Source organism: Bos grunniens, chromosome 22, assembly GCF_055505025.1.
Source record: "Bos grunniens cultivar Pamir isolate PY7600 chromosome 22, Bosgru_T2T1.0, whole genome shotgun sequence".
In the NCBI taxonomy this organism is placed as follows: Eukaryota; Metazoa; Chordata; class Mammalia; order Artiodactyla; family Bovidae; genus Bos; species Bos grunniens.
The window spans coordinates 54,750,376-54,766,307 of NC_141186.1; the positions used below are offsets into that span (position 1 = coordinate 54,750,376).

General features: G+C 46.1%; 1 protein-coding gene across 1 annotated transcript in view; it reads right to left on the reverse strand.

Moving 5' to 3' along the window:
* The window catches only part of SEC13 (SEC13 homolog, nuclear pore and COPII component), a 35,329-nt gene that overhangs the window by 17,716 nt on the left and 1,681 nt on the right, over positions 1–15,932 (reverse strand). Inside the window, exons 2-5 of the mRNA XM_086368478.1 lie at positions 15,021–15,065; positions 12,719–12,834; positions 10,027–10,178; positions 9,544–9,677 (exon numbers count right to left, since the gene is read on the reverse strand). Coding sequence (XP_086224604.1) covers positions 9,544–9,677; positions 10,027–10,178; positions 12,719–12,834; positions 15,021–15,065 — 447 coding nt within the window. The remainder of the gene's footprint in view (positions 1–9,543; positions 9,678–10,026; positions 10,179–12,718; positions 12,835–15,020; positions 15,066–15,932) is intronic.

The window sequence follows — 15,932 nt, forward strand, 5'->3', positions numbered from 1 at the left end:
TTTCATCACTTCATGGCAAACTGATGGGGAAACAATGGGAACAGTGACAGACTGTCTTTTCTTGGGCTCCAAAATCACTGCAGATGGTAACTGCAAGCATGAGATTAAAAGACATTTGCTCCTTGGAAGAAAAGCTAGGACAAATCCAGACAGCATATTATTAATAGAAGCAGAGACATTACTTTGCTGACAAAGGTCCGTCTAGTCAAAGCTATGGTTTTTCCAACAGTCATGTATGGATGTGAGAGTTGGACCATAAAGAAAACTGAGCACTGAAAAGTTGATGCTTTTGAACTGTGGTGTTGGAGAAGACTCTTGAGAGTCCCTTGGACTGCAAGGAGATCAAATCAGTCAATCCTAAAGGAGATCAGTCCTGACTATTCATTGGAAGAACTGATGCTGGAGTTCCAATGCTTTGGCCACCTGATGCGAAGAACTGACTCACTGGAAAGGACCCTGATGCTGGGAAAGATTGAAGGCGGGAGGAGAAGGGGACAAAAGAGGATGATATGGTTGGATGGCATCACCGACTCGATGGACATGAGTTTGAGCAACTTCCCGGAGCTGGTGAAGGGCAGGGAAGCCTGGCATGCTGCAGTCCATGGGGTCACAAGGAGCCAGACATTACTGAGCGACTGAACTGAAGTCCTATTAAGCATCTTTTCTGACTACAATGATATGAAACTAGAAATAACAAGGAGAAAACTGGAAAATCCACAAATACGTGAAGAATAGACAACATGCTACTGAACAGCCAGCGGATGAAGAAAGATATTAAAAGAGCAGTAACAAAAACACCATCGGAGAAATGGAAGCGGAAATACAAGACACCAAACCCTGTGGAGTGCAGCGAAAGCGGCTTTAAGAGGGGTGGTCACAGCAGTAAACACCTAAAGGAAAAAAGTCTCAAAAACCCCAAACTTTATACCTCAAGATACCGGTAAAAGAACAACAAATGAAGACCAAAGTTAGTGGAAGGAAGGAAGGAACAAGAATCAGAGTAGATATAAATGAAGTAGAGGCTAAAAAGACAACAAAAAGATAAATGAAACTAAGAAGTGGTTCTTTGAAACTATAAATAAAACAGACAAACGTTTAGCTATACTCACCAAGAAAAAAAAGAGGGCTCAAATTTCATTTGATAAATGAAAGAGGGGTAACTGACACCACAGAAGTACAAAAGCTCATCAGAGTAACTAAGAAAAATAATAATGCAAACAAACGGCAGCAGAAGTAATGGATACATTCCTAGAAACACACTGCAAGACTGATTCACGAAGAAACAGAAAATAAAATTAGACCATTAACTATGAACACAGATGATAAAATCCTCAACAAAATAATCAGCAAACCAAGTTCAACAACATAATAAAGGATCACACACAGGATGAAGTGAGATTTATTCCAGGGATTCAAGGCTGGTTTAACAGCCAATCAGTCCAGGTGTTTACACGAGGTTAACAAAATGAAGGAAGAAAAAAAAAAATCACATAATCATCTCAATAGATGCAAAAGCAGCATCTGATAAAATTCAATACCCATTTATGACAAAACTCTCAACAAAATGGGTATGGAAGGCATGTCCCTCAACATAATAAAGGCCATACAGGACAAGCCTATAGCTAACATTATTCTCAATGGTGAAAAGCTGAAAGCTTTTCCTTTAAGATGAGGAAGAAGTCAAAGATGCCCATGCTTGCCACTTTCATGCATCAAAGTATCAGAAGTCCCAGCAAGAGCAATCAGACAAGAAAAAGAAATAAAAGGCATCCAAATTGGAAAGGAAACAGTGGAACTGTCAGTATTTGGAAATGATATATTATATACAGAAAATCCTCAAGATCCACCAAAAAATTATTAGCAACAATAAAAGAATTTAGTAAAACTGAAGGATACAAAATCAATATACAAAAATCTCTTTACATTTCCATATACCAATAATGAACTATCAGAAAAGAAATTATGAAAACAATCCATTCACAGGTGCATCAAAAAGAATAAAATACCTAGGGACAAATTTAACCACTGAGGTGAAAGACTGGTACGCTGAGAACAATGATGAGAGAAACACAGATGAAAGGTATCTGTGCAGATGGACTGAAGAACACTGCTGGAGCGTCAATTCTACTCAGCAATCTACGGATCTGATGCGATTCCTAGCAAAATTCCAATGCCATTTTTCACAGAAACAGAACAAACATCCTAAAATCTGTATGGAATCACAGAAGACCCCTCAATTCAAAAATGCAGTGATCAAAACAGTGTGCTCCGTCACTTCAGTCATGTCCAACTTCTTGTGACCCCACAGACTGTAGCCCAGCAGACTCCTCTGTCCATGGGATTTTCCAGGCAAGAACGCTGGAGTGGGCTGCCATTTCCCTCTCCAAAACAGTATGGTTCAGTTCAGTTCAGTTCAGTTGCTCAGTCGTGTCCGACTCTTTGCGACCCCATGAATCGCAGCACGCCAGGCCTCCCTGTCCATCACCAACTCCCGGAGTTCACCCAGACTCATGTCCATCGAGTCGGTGACGCCATCCAGCCATCTCATCCTCTGTTGTCCCCTTCTCCTCTTGCCCCCAATCCCTCCCAGCATCAGAGTCTTTTCCAGTGAGTCAACTCTTCGCATGAGGTGGCCAAAGTACTGGAGTTTCAGCTTCAGCATCACTCCTTCCAAAGAAATCCCAGGGCTGATCTCCTTCAGAATGGACTGGTTGGATCTCCTTGCAGTCCAAGGGACTCTCAAGAGTCTTCTCCAACACCACAGTTCAAAAGCATCAATTCTTTGGCGCTGAGCCTTCTTCACAGTCCAACTCTCACATCCATACGTGACCACAGGAAAAACCATAGCCTTGACTAAACGGACCTTTGTTGGCTAAGTAATGTCTCTGCTTTTGAATATGCTATCTAGGTTGGTCATAACTTTCCTTCCAAGGAGTAAGCGTCTTTTAATTTCATGGCTGCAGTCACTATCTACAGTGATTTTGGAGCCCCCAAAAATAGTCTGACACTGTTTCCACTGTTTCCCCATCTATTTCCCATGAAGTGATGGTACTGGCATTAAAAACAGACAGACAGTACTTATAACACTGGTATTGTCTACATTTACTTATGTACCTGATACTTTCTACCCTTACTAAAATGTAAACTCAAAATAAATAAAACCCAACCAGACACATAGATCAATGGAGCAGAACAGAGAACCCAGAAATAAACCCATGCCTATGTGGGCAATTAATTTATGACAAAGAAGCCAGGACTATACAATGGGAAAAGGACAGTCTCTCCAATAGACAGTGTTGGGAAAACTTGGCGGCCACGTCAGGATGGAACTGAACCACCACCTTACACCATACATAAAAATTACTTCAGAATGGATTAAAGAAGGTGAGACCTGAAGCTATAAAACGCATAGAGAAAAACTCAGGCGCTAAGCTCCTTGACACTGATGTTGGTGTTGATTTTCTGCACCTGATTCCAAAAGCAAAGGCAACATAAGAAGATAGAAACAAGAGGGACTACATCAAACAAAAAGCACAGCAAGAGAAATCATCGACAAAGTGAAAAGGCACTGTACAGAATGGGAAAAAATATTTGCAAATCGTGTACCTAATAAGCAGTCAGTATCCAAAATAGAAAAGAACTCATAGAACTCAACAGTAAAAAGCAAATAATTGAACTCAAAAATGGCAGAGGATGTGAATATATGGTTTTCCAAAGAAGATACACAGACACTCAGGTACCTGAAGACGCTCAACATCACTAGTCATGAGGGAAATGCAAATCAAAACCACAGTGGAGAGCACCGCACAGCTGTCAGAAGAGACACTATCGAACAGACAAGTGCTGGTGAGCACGCAGAGGGAAGGGCACCCCTCGTGCCCGGCTGGTGACGACGTAAGCTGGTGCAGCCACTGTGGAACACAGCAGGGAGGAGCCTCAAAAAATTAGAAGTAAAACTACCTAGATACAGCAGTTCCACTTCTGGCTATTTATACCAAAAAACAAACAACAAGGAAACCCTCCATTAATTTGAAATATATCTGCACCCCCCATGCTCACTGTAACATTTATAAGAGCCAAGAATGTAAGCAAGCAAAATGTCCATCAACAGATGAATGGATAAACAGGTGGGGTATGTACACACACACAGAATATTATTCAGCCAAAAACAAGAATGAAATCCTTCCATCTTCAGCAGCATGGATGGACCTTGAGGCTATCATGCTAAGTGAAGAAAGAAAGAAAGAGAAAGACAAATAGTGTATGATCTCACTTCAACGCGACACTAATAAAAAAAACCCCCAAGCTCACAGATACAAAGAACACATTGGTGGTTTCCAGAGGTGCTGATGAGGGATTAGCAAAACGGGTGAAAAGAGGTCAAAAGGCACAAACTTTCACTTATAAAAGCCTGCAGGCTCCAATGCCGGGACATCTGAGGCCAAACAATCACTTATAACAGCCTGTAGGCTCCAATGCCGGGACATCTGAGGCCAAACAACCAGCAGGGCAGGAATACAGCCCCACTTATCAGCAGACAGGCTGCCTCAAGCCTTCCTGAGCCCACAGCTGACCCTGCCCACCAGGGGGACAAGACCCAGCTCCATCCACCAGTGAGTAGGAGCCAGTCCCTCCCACCAAGAGGTCTGCAGAAGTCTGTGAGACCAGCCTCCTCCACCAGGGGCAGACAGAAGAAGAACCTGCACCCTGCAGCACAGAAACCAGTCACAGAGAGCTGGGCAGAATGAGACAGCAGGGCATGTTCCAGACGGAGAAACACGACACAGCCCCAGAGCCACAGCTAAGTGAAGTAGAGACAGGCAATCCACTCCAAAAAGAACTCAGGGTAATGACAGTAAAAATGTTTTAAGGTCTTGGAAAAAGAATGGAGGCACAGACTAAGACGACACAAGAAATGTTTAATAAAAAGCTAGAGAATCTAAAGAACAAAGAGAGATGAAAAACACAATAAGTGAAGGGAAAAACACACTAGCAGGACTCAGCAGCAGAATCAGGAACACAGAAGACTGGACAAGTGAGCTGCGAGACGGAATGGGGGGAGTCACGGCCGTGAAGAAGAATGAAAAGAAAGGAAGACCTTCATCATAACATTAAACACACAACAGTCACATTATAGGGGTCCCAGAAGCAAAGAGAAAGGACCTGAGAAAATATTTGAAAAGATAATAGTTGAAACTTCCCTAATATGGGAAAGAAAATAGTTACTGAAGTGCAGGAAGCAGAATCCCAGGCAGGATAACCCAAGGGGGAAAAGGCTGAGACACGTAGGAATCAAATTGACAAAGAGTAAACACAGAGAAAATATTAAAAGCAGCAAGGGAAAAGCAACAAGTAGCGTACTGGAATTTCCATAAGGTTAGCAGCTGGTTTCTCAGCAGAAACTCTACAGGCCAGAAGGGGGCGGCACAATATATTTCAAGTGATGGAAGGGAAGAACCTGCGACCAATAATAACCAGCAAGGCTCCATTTAGACACTCGAAGGAGAAATCAAAAGCTTTACAGACAAGCAAAAGCTGAGAGAATTCAGCACCATGAGACCAGCTTTGCAACAAATGTTAAAGGACTTTTTCCAGGCAGGGCGAAAAAAGGTCCCATCTAGAAACAAGAAAACTATGAATGGAAAAACTCACTGGTAAAGGGAAACATAAAGGTAGGAAATCATCCACAGAAATATGGTATCAAAATCAACAATCGTGAGAGTACAAATGCAAAATATTGGAAATGCATTTAAAATGAAAAGACCAGCAATTTAAAACAATCTTTTTCTATATAGACTACTATATCAAAACCTCATCGTAACCACAAACTGAAAATCTACAGTAGATGCACAATATAAATAAGAAAAAGGAATCCAAACACAGCACTAAAGTTAGTCATCAAATCCCAAGAGATCGAAAGAGGAAAGCCCTACAAAAACAAGCCCACAACAATGAGGAAAATGGCAGTAACAACATACATATCAATAATTACTGTAGACATACACAGATTAAATGCTCCAACCAAGACAGACTGGCCGAATGGATACAAATCTTCAGGTGTAAAATAAGCATCTGACGGGGACGTGATGCACAGCGTGGTGACTAGTTAATACCTCCACTAAAAAGTGATTAAAAACAGTAAATTATCGGTAAAAAGAGAATGAACGCATCTGCCATCTCCAAGCTTACAGTCTGCCTCTGGCCCCCCAAGCTCAGCAACCACCAGCCTGCAGTCACTGGAGTTCGCTTTTGCGTACTGTGGAATCAGAGTATGTACCTTTTGACTAAGTTTTCTCCACTCAGCATTTTAAAATTCATTTATCTTGTTATCAGTAGTCATTTCTTTTAATTGCTAGGTAACATTTCTACTGCCTCACAGTTTGTTGGCCCACTCACCTGCCGATTCACATTTGGGTTATTTCCTAAATATCTGGCGAGTAAAGCTGCTGAGTCTGTGTGAACTTGAAAGTCAGTTTCGCTAAGTTAAATCCTTGGCTCGCACACTCTTTCGAGCGTTGTAAATGCGTTCTCCATTTTCTCTTGCATGATCATTGCTGTTGAGAAGTCTGATGATGGTCTGTTTCCCCTGTAAATCACATGGTCCTTTTGCCTAGATGCCTGAAGGATTTGTTTTAAAAGCCAGTAATTTCACTATTCTTAGGTCTTTGGCTTGTGATTCTGGGTTGATATTCTTAAATATAAGGTATACTCTCTCAAGATGTAGTTTCAAAGAGAGTTTTTGAATTTTAAGGTAGTTTTTCTTTAATCAATTTTTAGTATTTGTTCTGACTTCTTCTGGACTCCTAATATTCACATTTGATCTTGGCCTGTCTTCACTTTTTGTTAAAATCTATTTATAGCTTCATCTTGGGGGGATTTCCCCTTCTTTTCACACTGTTTATCTTACGGCATTATCTATTGTTTATTTGTTCTTACACTCCTAAATTTAGTCTTTATTTATAATTTTAAATTTCTTGAGTCCTGTCACTTCATTTTTTCTGAATTTTTCTAATTTTCATTTATGCTATTTTTTTGTCTTTTGTCATTTTAAAAGAAGTCTTTTCAGCTTGATTTGAAATAGATGACAACTGGTTCAGTTTTTGTGGGCGTGTCTTTCTCTCACTGTCTGTAAGGGTCTATTCCACATATTCTTTCTTTCTTAAAGGAAAATTTTGTATGTGATTCACTTAAATACTTCTCTGGTATTTTTATGTGAAATTAGTTTTCCTGATGGTGAGGTTGAGGAAAGCCTCCCTAAGTTCAGAAGTCTCTTTCTGTGTAGTGTTAACAAACGTGACACTTGCTTTGGGGATTTCAAGGCTGTGTTCCTCTCGCCCACTCTGGTCTACATGCTTCATTCTGTCTCTCTCTCTGGCTCTGCGTCCCTCTGCTCAAGAGGGGCACTGCCGTGGAAGCAAGCCCAGCGGGTCGCAAGGGCCGGATTTCCCCAAGCCCCTTTTTAGTCTTTCTTCTTGTGGGTTCCCTGCACTCACATAGTATGAGACAGTGCAAGCCCACTCCCCCGGTCAGTTCTCCAAAGAAGATACACAAATGGCCAGTAAGCATGTGAAAAGGTGCCTAACGTCATTAGTCATTGGAGAAATGCAAATGAAAACCGCAAGGAGGTACTACTTTACACGCACTGGGATGGCTATCATCAAAAAGAAAAGGAATGTTGGCAAGGATGTAGAGAAACTGAAGCCCTCATACACTGCTAGCAGGAATGTAAAATGGTGCAGTTAATTTGGATAACAGTTTAGCAGTACTTCAAAAAATTAAACAGAGCTTCCCTTACTTGGCAGTTTCACACCCAGGTAGTTACCCAAAAAAATTAAAACCACAAACTTATACACAAATGTCTGTAAGAGTGTTATTCATAATGACCGCTAACTGATGAATAAAAATGAAATAAATGCAAAATAAAATGTGTGTGTGTGTGTGTGTGTGTGTGTATATATATATTCACACAATAGAATATCATTCAGTCATAAAAAAGGAACGAAACAGTGATATATGCTATGATGTGGATGAAACTTGGATAAACCTTGAAAACAAGCTAAGTGAGAGCAGTCAGTCTTCTGTGGACTGTACTGCATAATTCCATTTACAGGCAATGTCCATAGGCAATATGCAATATCCACTGGCAATGTCCAGTGGGCAAATTCACAGTCAGAAGGTAGACTAGGGTTGCTTAGGGCCGGGGGGGGGTGGGGTGGAGAGTGACTGCTAATGGGGTTTCTTATTGGGGTGATGAGAATGGTCTGGGTATTAGTGGTGAGAGTTGTACAACTTTGTGAGTATAGTAAAAACTATCGAACTCTATTTTTTAAAAGGGTGAATTTTCTTGAGTTTAAAATGTTACGAACAGTGAGCACCTCCTGCTCTTTGTGGGTACTCCGCAGGTGCCACTGGAAGGCGCTGCTCACCACTTACCTCCTCTCTTGCTCGCATGCCAATACCACGCAGTCTTGGTGCTGTATTTATTTGGTCCATCCCTCTTCACTTGTATTTTTGAGTTCATGGAAATACCTTTTTACCAGTTCTGCTGTTAACTACTGCTCAGAAAATTTTGGTTTTGCTACCTAAGTTGCTCTGTTGGTTTCTATGCAGAGATGTGGAAGAGACTCAAGCACTATGATGTCATTCCCTGCCATCTTTCCAGAAGCCTCTAGGCCTATTCAATTTTATGTTAGTCAGCAGATGTGGGTCACAGGGTCCCAAGTAACAAGAGCCACAGACAGGCTCTTGGGGCCCTGAAGGCTGGGCAGGCTGTGGATTCCCAGGATCTGAGAACTGCGAAAGTACAGGGTTAGACTTGGGGCTGCTGCCTTCCGTCTGGATAGCTTTCAGAAGCGCTAGGGCCATCAAGGCTGGACGGCCGTGTAGACAAGAGGTACACGGATTCCAGTGGTCTAACCCCAGCACGGTACCTCCTCTAAGTCAGTTATCTGAGCCTCACGTATCTATTCACAAAATGAGAACAGGACTGGTGACCTCAGGCATCTGTACAATTGTTAGTTTTTTGATTCACAAACATCTGTGAGGATTACATGACATACACTAGAGGCTCAAGAAATGTGAGCCCTCCCACCCCTGTTCAGTGCTTCCGTGACTGTTTCAACCTTACACAGGAAGCAGAGAACTACTTTCTATGATGCTTTTTGTAACACCAATCAGTTCCAGGGCTCCCAATGGTCACTGCAGGCCATGTCAACTTGCGGTGTGCACAGCAAGGGTGGCAGGTGGGCAGGCTACTGCTGCCACCCTGCCAGTGCCCTGGCCCTCCCTGACTTGAAGGAACCAGTGCCAGCACTGCCCTGGGCTGAATGAGGCAGGTGCAGCCTGGCCTCCCTGGATGTAGCCTCTGTCTGGCTTTGGCACAAAGAGGCTCAGACCTGCTCTCCCAACAGTGTCTGCTCAGCAGCCCTCCTGTGGCCCACCGCACAGCAGGGACACCGCTCCTGCCCTTCTCTAAGGAGTGAATAGCAGACACGTGGTGAGGCCGCAGAGCGGCCCCTACCCGCAGGCAGGGTGTGGACTTACGGTGTGAGCATTGTTGATCTTCTTTACTTCCCACTGGCCCAGCCCGGTGTAGGTCAGCAGGGAGATGGCCCCGTCCGAGCTGCCGCAGGCCAGGATGAGGCCGTAGTCGTGGGGAGCCCAGCATACGGAGTTTACTGCAGGGAGGAAGGAGGCACAGTGAGCAGACTTTCATGTCTGAGACTGTTTAACTAAATTTCTTAAAAAAAAAAAAAGGAAAATCGTAGGGATCACCACGGGGAAAGTTGAAAAACCCATCACCTACTAATATCATCGTCATCATAAACTAAAGCCTATCTTATAGTCTCAGAACAAAGACCAGCACTTAAAATGAATAAACCTTAAAGAAAAAACCAACCCACCAAGCTTACTACCTTGTCTTTGCTGTCCTTGTTGCGCTTTGTGCTGGCTTGAGTCTTAGGACCTTGCCTGCGCTGTGGACAGACCCTCCCGCCGCGGCCCCTGCCCCACCCGCCCGCACTGTACCTGACGAGTCGTGTCCTGTGTGCTCGTGGGTCTTCTCCCAGGTGCCATTCTCCTCTTTCCAGATGATGACTTTCCGGTCATAGGAGCAGGACGCGAGTATATTGCCATACATGGGGTGGGCCCAGGCCACCTGCCACACGGGACCCTCATGGCTGCAGGCGAGAGGGCCAGAGGCTGTTCAGATGGGCAAAGGAAGGCAGGGCACTCTGCCGGCTGTTCAGATGGGTAAAGGAAGGCAGGGCACTCTGCCGGCTGTTCAGATGGGCAAAAGGAAGGCAGGGCGCTCTGCCGGCTGTTCAGATGGGTAAAGGAAGGCAGGGCACTCTGCCAGCTGTTCAGATGGGCAAAAGGAAGGCAGGGCGCTCTGCCGGCTGGTCAGATGGGCAAAAGGAAGGCAGGGCGCTCTGCTGGCCACTACTTTGGACAGAAGTGAATGGCTTCTCAGGAGAGAACTGCTGAAGAATTTCAAAAGGGATAGAGCTGAATAATGTCACTCCAAAAGGGACTTTCACTGGACAGTGAGGACCCTGAGGCTGAAAGCAAGTCAGCCCCTCTGTCCTGAGCCAGCAGAGCCCTTGAGGAGGCTGTGCTCTTGAGCAGGCAGTAAATGTTTCATCTTAGTACTTTCAACTACTCTCTAACTTTTTCAAAAGGCAGGTCTCTCTCTTCCCTTCCCATCTCTGTGCGTTCACCTGGTCACTACCGTTTGAGCATGTGCCCTGTGCCAGGCTCTGTACTGGGTCTGTTGCTCAGAAGAGAGGGCACCCAGCACACAAGAGGTGGGCAGCACAAAGCAGATGGGACGGGCTCTTTCACACCCATTCTCTACTCACTAGCTGCCTGACTTCAGGTCAGGGCCGTTATCCTCTCTTTGGCTTGGTCTCTTGAGAGAGATGTCAGCGGGACTTCTTTCACATGGTGGTCATGAGGGAAATGTCTGTGATAACTCATTTAAGAGTCTGCAACAGTGCTTGGTACAAAAAAAGGAAAAAACACAGGTTCGACGCCTGTGGGCTGCTCCCTGCTCATCCATTCACCTGGGGCTGCGGACACTCAAGAGTCCACCTCCCTTAGCTGGGATGATGGTCCAGGCGCAGTCTCCACAAAGGAGCTGCTAACGAAACTCCTGGAGACTCATTGTCCTACAACTGGCATAGTGTTAACTGAGGGAGCAAAGAACGGGGGCACGAATTTACCCTCCAGTCTTTTACGTACTTTGAGCAGAAAGGACCAAGTGACAGTGGACAGTGTGTCCAAGCCAGTACTGGCGGCCAGGCCTCGCCCTGTGAGCTCTCAGCCAGCGGCCGTGGGGCGGGGAAGGCGGCACTGGGCTCCTCAGGCACGCAACTCCTGACACCCACGAGGAGGGCAATTTCTAGACCTGTCTTCCTAAACGGCTACTGACATGGCTGTGTTTTCTTTAATCCATTCACAGACATGCAGTGAGTACCCACTTGTCAGGGATTCTTAACCTCTCCTGTGTAGTCTGGTGAAGGCTAAGGTCCCTTCTCAGGATAATGAATAAAATACATAGAGTGAGGATTATACATGAAATCCATTTATACTGAAATCGTCATCAAAAGGTTAAAGAACAATTTATGTTATTAGTGATATATGTGCTTCTTTGTTAATACATTAAGTAACAAACTCCAGTGGCAAGTCTAATACCCATTCTAATTTCACAGGAGCGATGAGCACAAGTGCTTGAGAAAGCTACAACTGTAATGTGATATAAAAAATATCTGTGACTTCTTCTGGTAACAAAGTGACAGGTACTGGGGACTCTCCTGGTGGTCTAGTGGCCAAGACTCCGAGCTCCCACTGCAGGGGGCCTGGGTTCAATCCCTTGTCAGGCAACTAGATCCCACATGCCACAACTAAAGACCTGCATGTCCAAACAAAACAGAAGATCTCAAGTGGCACAACTAAGACCCAGTGAAGACAAATAAATATTAAAAAAAAAGTGACAGGTACCATGAATACTACTGTGATTCCTGGCCTATAGCCATAATTGAAGCAAATGCTGCACATCAGAGTCACTGAAAATAAAGATGTGATTTTCCCCTTCCCGAGTTCACCATCCCCTGAATTCTACCCACAGAACCCGTGGAGGTTCATGGAACCTGGATTAAGAACACTATCCATCTGAGGTAGTGAACTTAGAGGGAAAAACACAGTGTGGCCACAAAAAAGAAAACCAGGATCTCAAGAATCTCCACAGGGAGAAGGGTAAACCAAACATCTGTAAATACTCACTGAGTACCTGCTGGGACAAACAGGCCAAACAGTGGGATCCACATAATTACGATTATACTCTGAGTCACTTTAGATCATGTGTGCTGAACGTGTTTAAAAAGGAAAAGAAAAGGTCGTTTCCCACTTTTGAACACAGCAGTAGCCACTAAAGACCTGTGAGCAGGCACTGCCCAGGCGGACACTGCCCAGGCCTGGGTCAGGGGTGAGCAGGTGAAGATGGAGGGGTAACCTGACTCTCACCCCAGGGCTGCCTGTGGGCATCTGGGCGGCAGAGGTGGGATTGGCTCCTGGCCCATTAGCCCAGGACGCCTGCTGAGGCAGTCAGGTGGCCGGGACCAGGAATCCTCTCCACCAGCCACCCCAGGGGCTGTGCTGATCTGGGCTCTCAGCCCTTCCTGCCACATCTGCGGCTTTGTCCAGGGTTGGGGGCGCTTACCCCCTGAGGTCGGCGACGAGGATCTGCCCCCCGTTGCGCACATCGAATATCTTGACGGACCTGTCTGACGAGCAGGTTGCCAGGCGGGTGCCGTAGTAGTCCATCTGGGCGTCATGCTGCAGAGGGAGGACAGGACCTGAGATTAACTGAACCTCAGAGAATCATCACTATCCGGCAGGAACCTAGCTTGGTGACATTCTCACTTCTCTCACAGGCAACTTCCTTCTGAAAGGGACAAGAGAAACCACACCCAGCTGCTTTCAGACCCTTCACAGCACGGGGAAAGTCCTCCCAATCCCCATCGGCAGGGGGGTGTGGGAGGAAAGCTCGCGCAGCTTCTCTCTCCTTCCTCCCGCCCCACTGTGTTGAGGCTCCATATGCTACCAGGGAGGTTCGGCTCAGTGCCAGAACCCGGGGCTAACGCTGACTCAGAGAAGCAGGCCTCTGACCACCAGCGGGCCCCAGTGAGGTCCTCCACAAGGCACGTCTAGCCAGGACACAGGGTTCCATTCGGCCATTTAGGCCCCTTCCTCCACCCATGGCCCTGGATCCTCTGTGGACCTTTGTTCCTGGGTTTTTAGCTGACCTTTTCCCCAGTAGTGTGCCCAGGACCCCGAACTCTCCACCCAGCACTTCAGCGTCCTTGTCCATCTGGGCGATGGCTCCTCTGAGCCCACCTGCCTGCTGCCTCGCTGAACTGACTGGCCCTCCCGTTCGCTGGCCCTGCTATTCCAACGGATAACATGTCTTCCTCATTGTACCTCTGGGGTTTCAACTATCAGCTGTCATGCTGTGGTCATCAGGAGCAATTACATCCTTTCAAAGGGCAGCAATTATTCTGTCTGCTTAGACATTCCTTCCTCATCTCTCTACCCAAGGACGACATCCTGATTCCTCTTGGGAAGTCAAGCGTCCCCGCCACTCCAGGTCTTGGCTCCTCAGAAGGCAGGCAGGGCAGTGCTGAGACAGAGCTTCTCGGTAAGTGTGCTTCTGAAGCACTGCTCCTGCAGGCTGCCACACACTTTGGGAGGAAGCAGAGCACAGCACCAAGACTCCAATCCTATCTCAAGTTCTCTGCCGTGCAACCTCGGGAAAATGTCCTAATGCCCTGGAACCTTAGTTTCCTTTAAACGGAGCTGATAATGGCCTCAACTTCATGAAGGTTAAACGAGACACTGAAGAAGCAGTATTCAGCCGGGGGTGGGATGTGCCATGAGCATGCAGATGCTCCCCATTACTACCCTGTCTCATCTGTTCCCCAAGATGAACCCGCCCAGAGAGGGGGCACACCCATGGCATTTCCCATCTCAGCTACGAGAAAATCAAGGCTGGCTCAGAAAAGTTAACAGGTTGACGAGGGACCTCACATTGGATCATCTTAAAGTTAACAGATTGACTGGGGACCTCAGATTTGACGGTTTTACCCAGGTGCCACGCTGTCTCCAAGGATGACCACATCCAAGCGACCACTCGGAAGCCCAAAGGCAACAGCTGGAGGGAGGTGGTGAGCGCAGGACGCCTGGGACGCAGTGCTGTGGGCTGACTGACCTGGGTCTTGCTCAGGCTTCCTGCACTCCCTGCCCTGCATGAAGCAGAGTCTGCATCCTTTGCTGGAGACTGTAACCTCTGGACCTTCTCCCACAGCCCGGTCCTCGTACACTAAGCAGGTATTCACCTCTCAGGACACACCCTGAGTTAATGTTTCTGGTTCAAAGGGCACCGTCTGGCCCGCCGTCTGTGGTGGTCCTACCTGGCTCTGCCTTTTTATTGAGTCATCTTCCTATTTCTTTCCTTCTTTTTTTTTTTGGTCACATCACACAGCAGGCAGAACCTTTCCAACTAGGGATCAAACCTGTGTTCCCTGCATTGGAAGCATAGTTTTATGCTTCCAATGCAGGGAAGACTATGCTTCCAATAAGCCTAAGTCTGGACCACGAGAGAAGTCCTTATTTTTCCTTCTTTAATCCCCTTTTCAATGGGGCTAAGCAGTGACAGCAGGAGGAAGATAGGTGGGAAGACTATTTCAAACCTCTGCACCCACTTCCATCCCATCCCAGAGCCAGTTACTTTTTTGGCCAGGAGACTAAGCACCTTGAGCTGCAAACTGTTTCTGGGTTTCTCCTGACTTCGAGTGAGCAGACTGTCACAGCCCTGTCAACTCAGAGGGCCTGCTTGGAGACTGACCATACCCCTGAGGTTACAGCCTGACTGGCAAAGGCTGCAGGGCCACACTGGATTAATAAATCATCAACAGAGATGCCCACGTCCTCAGCATGTGAGGAAGGGCTAAAGGAATACTTACAATCATGTCCTCATGGGAAGTGTCCACAGTGTTAATTACTGACACCTAAAACCAAAGATATTGTTGGTAAATGAACTGATGGTAGTTAGAATGCAATCATTGCATTAAATCCACCACTTTTAAAGTTCTTGATAGCATCTGATCATTCATTCATTCAGTAAAGATTCACTCTAAGTGCCTTCGTTGTGCCAAGCACTGTGCCAGGGACTGGAGATGTAGACCTAGAAAAGAGGTACTTCTTGCCCAGAGAAGTCTGTATGGAAGTAACTCCAACAAGGCAGGATGAATATTTTAATGGGGTTAGTACGGGCTATAGCAGTCTGAGGGGCTGGTGGTGGTGGACAAAAACGGGCTCAGATGAGGAGGAATTTGGCAGGTGGCTTCCCTGGTAGCTCAGACGGTAAAGAATCTGCCTGCAACGCAGGAGACCCGGGTTCGATCCCTGGACCAGGGAAGATACTCTGGAGAAGAGCATGGCAACCCACTCCAGTATTCTAGCCTGGACAATTCCATGGACAGAGGAGCTGCGGCCTATAGTCCATAGGGTTGCAAAGAGTTGGACAGGACTCGAGTGACCAACACATGGGAAAAAAAAGTACAGTCCAAGCAGAGGGAATAACATGAGCAAAGATGGGGGATAGTGGCACGGGACGTCCTGGCTACGTTTGGGGGTGAAGAGGGACTCCGAGGGAGCTACAGCTGGACTATGGAGCAGCCTTCCTCAAGGACAGAGCCTCTGATGTTCCAGGCAGTTTTTCGCATAACAGGATTTTCACCTGAAGACTTCGATTAATTGATTCAATTGATTCTCTTGAGGCTGCTCCCTGGTTCACCACCTGTGACAGAGTCCAGTTCGCAGGGCTGGCTGGAGTACAGTTACCACACCTTCATATCCATTCTCTGAGGCTCAGC